We start from the raw sequence: 7,021 nt of genomic DNA on the forward strand, positions 1-7,021 counted from the left end.
GAGCACAGCACAAGAACAGAGGTCTGGGGGAGCACAGCACAAGAACAGAGGTCTGGGGGAGCACAGCACAAGAACAGAGGTCTGGGGGAGCACAGCACAAGAACAGAGGTCTGGGGGAGCACAGCACAAGAACAGAGGTCTGGGGGAGCACAGCACAAGAACAGAGGTCTGGGGGAGCACAGTTCTAAGTTCTTTCTTCTGTATGTTCTTTATGTGGGTTCCCCATGTGAGCACCAATGAGGACAAGTAGTAATGGAGCACAGCACAAGACAAGTAGTAATGGAGCACAGTAGAGCAGATAGAAGTCTGTAGATGCTTATTTTTATTAGCAGAGGACTGGTTGTACATCGTTACTGTCTATGTGACATCTATCTTACAGACATTGCTACTTCTGATGTTATTATACAATCAGTTATCACAGTCCGGCCGCCATCTCCTGACTTCTTATGCCTCAGTATGGAAGGAACCTCTTTGGGCAGTTCTGGAACAGGACACAGTCGCCAGAATTCCCTTGCTTAAAGATGTACGGATATTTACAGAAGCAGCCACTTATGCATTGCTTTGTGCAGACCAGATTGGCTTGGTAGGCGTAATTGGCGCAGTTTGCAGGGCAGGCAGATCCGCATGTTATATGTTCCTGGTGCGTGGAGCAATCTGGAAAATGCAAAAGAAAAAGGACAAAAAAATTAGGTACAAAACAAGGCTGGTGCAGAGGTACCAAACCCAATAGTGATAAAAGGTCCTGGATTTTCAGCCGTCTTGTTTTTCATTCTAAAACTACCTTTTCAAATTATTAATGAGCCTGATGGACTCTGGGAGACGTTACCAGAGCCCCTTTATGCTGCATCTTCACAGGCTATTACACTGTCTCATCTTCCTTCTGCTACCTCAGTTCTTTCTCTTCCCTCTACCTAATGTAATATCTCTGCTGCAGAGGAAGTTTCAGCACAGAGGAGCTCTGGTAACACACCCAGTACCCTTCAGGATCATTAGCATGATTTATAAGTTGATTTTAGAAGAAAGGAGGCCACCTACAACAAATATAAGACGATTACCACGGTCATTGCTGGATTTTGATGGTACACTTCCTTTTATTTTCTATTTACTTTACTCCATTCACATTCAAAGCTGTTGCAAAATTTGGTGCCTTCTTTTGGACACAAATAGTAGTAAAACCATATCTCTGCTGTGCTACCAAACTGCACTGATCAATGTTACACAGGATTTCAGTAAAATTGTGATTTCATCTTTGGAAGGGACTAGAACAGTGGTTCTCAACTAATGGGTCACAAACCTTTTGTGTCTACTGACTGCTGGGGGCATCACTGTATCTGCTGCCTACTGGGGGATTCATTGTAACTATTGGGGTCATCACTGTAACTAGGGACTTCTGGGGACATCACTGTGTCTATTGGTGGTCATAGCTGTGACTACTGACTTCTAGGGAGCATCACGGTGACTACTGGGGTCATCACTGTGACTACTGACTGCTGGGGGCATCACTGTATCTGCTGCCTACTGGGGGAATCATTGTAACTATTGGGGTCATCACTGTAGCTAGGGACTCCTGGGGACATCACTGTGTCTATTGGTGGTATAGCTGTGACTACTGACTTCTAGGGGGCATCACTGTGACTACTGGGGTCATCACTGTGACGACTGACTGCTAGGGTCATCACTGTAACTCATGACTGCTGGGGGCATCTCTGTGTCTACTGATTACTGGGGGTATCACTGTGACTATTGGGGTCATCACTATAACTACTGTCTACTCGGAGCATCACTGTGACTATTGGTGTCAACATTGTGACTACTAGCTATTAGTGGCATCACTGTGACTACTAATTACTTATGTCATCACTGTGAATACTAGCTATTAGGGGTATCACTGTGACTATTGGGCCATCACTGTGACTACTGGCTACTGGGAGCATCACTGTGACTTTTGGGGTCACGTCTGATTACTTGAGTCATTAATGTGACTACAAGCTACTAGGGGCATCACTGTGACTATTGGGGTCATCACTGTGACTACTTGCTACTGGGGGGGATCACTGTGACTGCTGGCTACTGGGGGAATCACTGTGTCTACTGACTACTTGGGGCATCTCTGTGACTGTTGGATCATCACAATGACTACTGGCTACTGCGAGCATCACTGTGACTATTGGTGTCATCAGTGTGACTACTGATTACTTGGGCCATCACTATGACTATTGAATCCAGGGAGCATCACTGTGATTTTTTGGGTCACTAGTGGTTACTTGGGTCATCAATGTGACTATTAGCTACTAGTGGCATCACTGTGCCTACTGGTTACTTTGGTCATTACTGTAACTACTGGATGGATCAATGAGACTACTGGCAGCTGGGGGTTTCTTTGTGACTACTGGGTGGGATCACTGTGACTACTGGATACTGGGGGGATCACTGTGACTACTGGGTACTGGGAAGATCACTGTGACTACTGGGTACTGGGGGGGTCACTGTGACCACTACTGGGGGGATCACTGTAACTACTGGATACTTGGGGGATCTGTGACTACTAGATTCTCGGGGGACTATTGTGACTACTGGATACTCAGGAGATGACTGTGACTACTGGATACTCGGGGGATCTGTGACTACTGGATACTGGGGGGACTATTGTGACTACTGGATACTCGGGAGATGACTGTGACTACTGGATACAGGGGAGATGACTGTGACTACTGGATACTGGGGAGATGACTGACTACTGGATACTGGGGAGATGACTGTGACTACTGGATACTGGGGAGATGACTGTGACTACTGGATACTGGGGAGATGACTGTGACTACTGGATACTGGGGAGATGACTGTGACTACTGTGGATACTGGGGAGATGACTGTGACTACTGGATACTGGGGAGATGACTGTGACTACTGGATACTGGGGAGATGACTGTGACTACTGGATACTGGGGAGATGACTGTGACTACTGTGGATACTGGGGAGATGAATGTGACCACTGGATACTGGGGAGATGACTGTGACTACTGGATACTGGGGAGATGACTATGACTATTGAATCCAGGGAGCATCACTGTGATTTTTTGGGTCACTAGTGGTTACTTGGGTCATCAATGTGATTATTAGCTACTAGTGGCATCACTGTGCCTACTGGTTACTTTGGTCATTACTGTAACTACTGGATGGATCAATAAGACTACTGGCAGCTGGGGGTTTCTTTGTGACTACTGGGTGGGATCACTGTGACTACTGGATACTGGGGGGATCACTGTGACTACTGGGTACTGGGAAGATCACTGTGACTACTGGGTACTGGGGGGGTCACTGTGACCACTACTGGGGGGATCACTGTAACTACTGGATACTCGGGGGATCTGTGACTACTAGATTCTCGGGGGACTATTGTGACTACTGGATACTCAGGAGATGACTGTGACTACTGGATACTCGGGGAATCTGTGACTACTGGATACTGGGGTGACTATTGTGACTACTGGATACTCGGGAGATGACTGTGACTACTGGATACAGGGGAGATGACTGTGACTACTGGATACTGGGGAGATGACTGTGACTACTGGATACTGGGGAGATGACTGTGACTACTGGATACTGGGGAGATGACTGTGACTACTGGATACTGGGGAGATGACTGTGGCTAATGGATACTGGGAAGATGACTGTGACTACTGGATACTGGGGAGATGACTGTGGCTGGTGTGGATACTGGGGGGACTACTGTGACTACTGGATACTGGGGAGATGACTGTGACTACTGGATACTGGGGAGATGCCTGTGACTACTGTGGATACTGGGGAGATGACTGTGACTGCTGGATACTGGGGGGATCACTGTGACTACTGGATACTGGGGAGATCACTGTTACTACTGGATACTGGGGAGATCACTGTGACTACTGGATACTGGGGAGATCACTGTTACTTCTGGATACTGGAGAGATCACTGTGACTACTGGATACTGGGGGGATTACTGTGACTAGTGTGGATACTGGAGGGATCACTGTGACTACTGGATACTGGGGAGATGACTGTGACTACTGGATACTGGGGAGATGACTGTGACTACAGAATACTGGGGAGATCACTGTGACTAGTGTGGATACTGGAGGGATCACTGTGACTACTGGATACTGGGGGGATTACTGTGACTAGTGTGGATACTGGAGGGATCACTGTGACTACTGGATATGGGGGTGATTATTGTGACTACTGGGGCCATCAAAGTAACTATGATTGATTCATAACAGTAGCAAAATTACACCTATGAAGTAGCAAGGAAAATAATGTAATGATTGGGGGTCACCACAACATGAAGGATCTGTATTATAGGGGCGCAGTCATTAGGAAGGCAGAGAATTACTGGACTAGAATATGAGACGTCACATTATTCGGACATGACCAGCGCATCTTATATAAGTGGACATTGATAGGGATGAAGCACATTCCATGAGAGAATTCCTGGGATTCCCCTATCACCCCGTCCTCTCCAGGTTACTTACCATGCTTGTCACTGCTGGCCATGGATTGCAGGACTGTGGATAAAACGGGACATCAGTTACATGGAGAAATACGGGAGGAAAAAAATGGAACATTTCTTGGATCACTTGAAAGGAAATGTGCCCAAATTTGGTTAATTGTCACTCAGTGACAATGTGAGTCATTATACTTATGTTGTTAGTAGAAGCAGGACTATTAAAAATGAATTTATATTTCAGGATTGTAGCTGGACTTGGCATCTCCTTACACTGCTGTGCTCTGTGCTCTGGGCCATGGTCCCTTCTCTGCTCTGTAATATTTAGCCAGGAGCCTGCTGTAGTTTTTTACTCAAATGACAGGACCTAAAGAGCAGCTATATACAGAGAGCTCAGTGCACAGCAGTGAGAGGACAAGCCATTAGTGCACATAACTTCATACTGTCCTTCACAGTCCTGCTGCTACTATCACAGGCCTCACACACACAGCACAGGGACAATAACTACCACTATCTGCTGCTAAGTCTAATCACAGCGGAGCAGAACGTTGGAATTTCTACTTGTTTTTCCTTGTTACATTTGATCCAGACTAAATATGTATAACACAACTGATGTAGCAGAGCTGAGTCACTAATCCCCCTCCCCTGCAGGGATTTCACAGTGCGATGTTACGTTGTAGTACAAGTCTGCACCATCTGAGCTCAGTTGTTCTAGAAGATCCTGAAAAACATTCACTGGCAAACTCGGCTCTGCTACATCTAAATATTATTTAGGACACTTACCCAGGGAGCAGAAGAGCAGCAAAGTGCAAACTTTCCACATCTTTATGCTTTGGGTTGTCTAAAAACAAAATATTAATAATAAATAATATAGAAAAGTAAAGACAATTCTACAAAGTGACAAAATATCATTGTATTTCACATTTTTCCTGTGATTTTATGTTATATTGGATAAGCAATCCAATCCAACATAGAGTCCTATCTGCAGGCAGCATGTTATAGAGCAGGATGAGTTGAGCCGATTGTACATAGTGGGGCAAATTTACTTACCCGGTCCATTCGCGTTCCAGCGGCGGCTTCTCCGCTCTGGATTCGGGTCCGGCCGGGATTTAATAAGGTAGTTCTTCCGCCGTCCACCAGGTGGCGCTGCTGCGCTGAAAGTAAACTCATCGCGCCGGAATGCACCGAGCTGGACCAGGTGAAGGTAAGCGGTCCTTATGCGACACATTTTCGGTTTTTAAATGCGGCGGTTTTTCCGAATACGTCGGGTTTTCGTTCGGCCACGCCCCCCGATTTCCGTCGCGCGCATGCCAGCGCCGATGCGCCACAATCCGATCGCGTGCGCCAAAATCCCGGGGCAATTTAAGTACAAGCGGCGCAAAACGGAAATATTCGGGTAACACGTCGGGAAAACGCGAATCGGGCCCTTAATAAATGACCCCCAGTGTCTTATCTGCAGGCAGCATGTTATGAAGCAGGAGGTGCTGAGCAAATTATACATAGATTCCTATCTGCAGGCAGCATGTTATAGAGCAGGAAGAGCTGAGCAGATTTTACATAGTGTCCTATCTGCAGGCAACATGTTATACATCAGGAGGGGCTAAGCAGATTGTACATAATGTCCTATCTGCTAGCATCATGTTATAGAGCAGGAGGAGCTGCATAGTGTCCTATCTGCAGGTAGCATGTTATACAGCAGAAGGAGCTGAACAGATTGTACATAGTGTCCTATCTGCAGGCAGCATGTTATAGAGCAGGAGGAGCTGAGCAGATTGTACATAGTGTCAGGTATAGAGGCAGCATGTTATAGAGCAGGAGGAGCTGAGCAGATTGTACATAGTGTCAGGTATAGAGGCAGCATGTTATAGAGCAGGAGGAGCTGAGCAGATTGTACATAGTGTCAGGTATACAGGCAGCATGTTATAGAGCATATTGTATGCAGTGGGCATTGTTGTTACTCACATGTATGTAGAGGGACAATCCTCAGCAGTAGATACAGCGAGTCAGAACCTTCAGAACTGCACTATTTATTGGACTGGATTCTAGGGGGTGGAGATGAGCGAGAGCCCACCGTATTGGCCTGGCCCTGATGAGGACACTTGTTCCCTAGGTCATTGGGTTGATCAATTTTGGAAATCAGTTTGTATCAAATGAGCCAAAACCGGAGAAATGCAGAGAAAAAAATAACATAATACAAAAAGGTCAAACTAAGAAACAATAAATGATGATACTTTTATATTTTAGACTTTTGCCTATATTCTATATATACAGTATATATTGAAGGATTTTTGGGGTATATGGCTGACCATATATCCTGATAAACCGGGGACACTTACACCGTGACTGTGATAATCTTTCTATATTTATTATCCATGGCCTCCTGCCTTCTAAAATCAACTTCTTCATTTATGCTAATGAACGTGAGGGGTTCTGGGGGATGTTACCAGAGCCCCATGTGTTATAGCTTCACAGGCTGTTACACTGTACAGGAGCACTTCCCTCTCACATCAGGCAAAAGAGGTGTAAAAGAGGT

The 7,021-nt window shown here is 46.0% G+C and overlaps 1 protein-coding gene across 1 annotated transcript; it reads right to left on the bottom strand.

Moving 5' to 3' along the window:
• Window positions 1-301: 301 nt before the first annotated feature.
• Window positions 302-6,580, bottom strand: LOC140134620 (chymotrypsin-elastase inhibitor ixodidin-like). The gene is made up of 4 exons (XM_072155066.1): window positions 6,451-6,580; window positions 5,272-5,329; window positions 4,517-4,549; window positions 302-654 (listed from the first exon to the last, which is right to left on the bottom strand). Exons 2-4 carry the CDS (start codon window positions 5,309-5,311, stop codon window positions 452-454), a joined length of 276 nt encoding a protein of 91 aa, XP_072011167.1. The 5' UTR covers window positions 5,312-5,329; window positions 6,451-6,580; the 3' UTR covers window positions 302-451.
• Between the last annotated feature and the right edge of the window lie 441 nt (window positions 6,581-7,021).

This window comes from Engystomops pustulosus, chromosome 6 (genome assembly GCF_040894005.1).
Source record: "Engystomops pustulosus chromosome 6, aEngPut4.maternal, whole genome shotgun sequence".
NCBI lineage: Eukaryota > Metazoa > Chordata > Amphibia > Anura > Leptodactylidae > Engystomops > Engystomops pustulosus.

Bases quoted from the DNA above. Each gene is read 5' to 3' on its own strand.
- LOC140134620 (XM_072155066.1), bottom strand. From the start codon at position 5,311: ATGTGGAAAGTTTGCACTTTGCTGCTCTTCTGCTCCCTGG. The intron at 4,550-5,271 runs GTAAGTGTCCTA...TTTTATCCACAG, and splicing joins GCTGCTCTTCTGCTCCCTGG to TCCTGCAATCCATGGCCAGC. The intron at 655-4,516 runs GTAAGTAACCTG...TGCATTTTCCAG, and splicing joins GGCCAGCAGTGACAAGCATG to ATTGCTCCACGCACCAGGAA.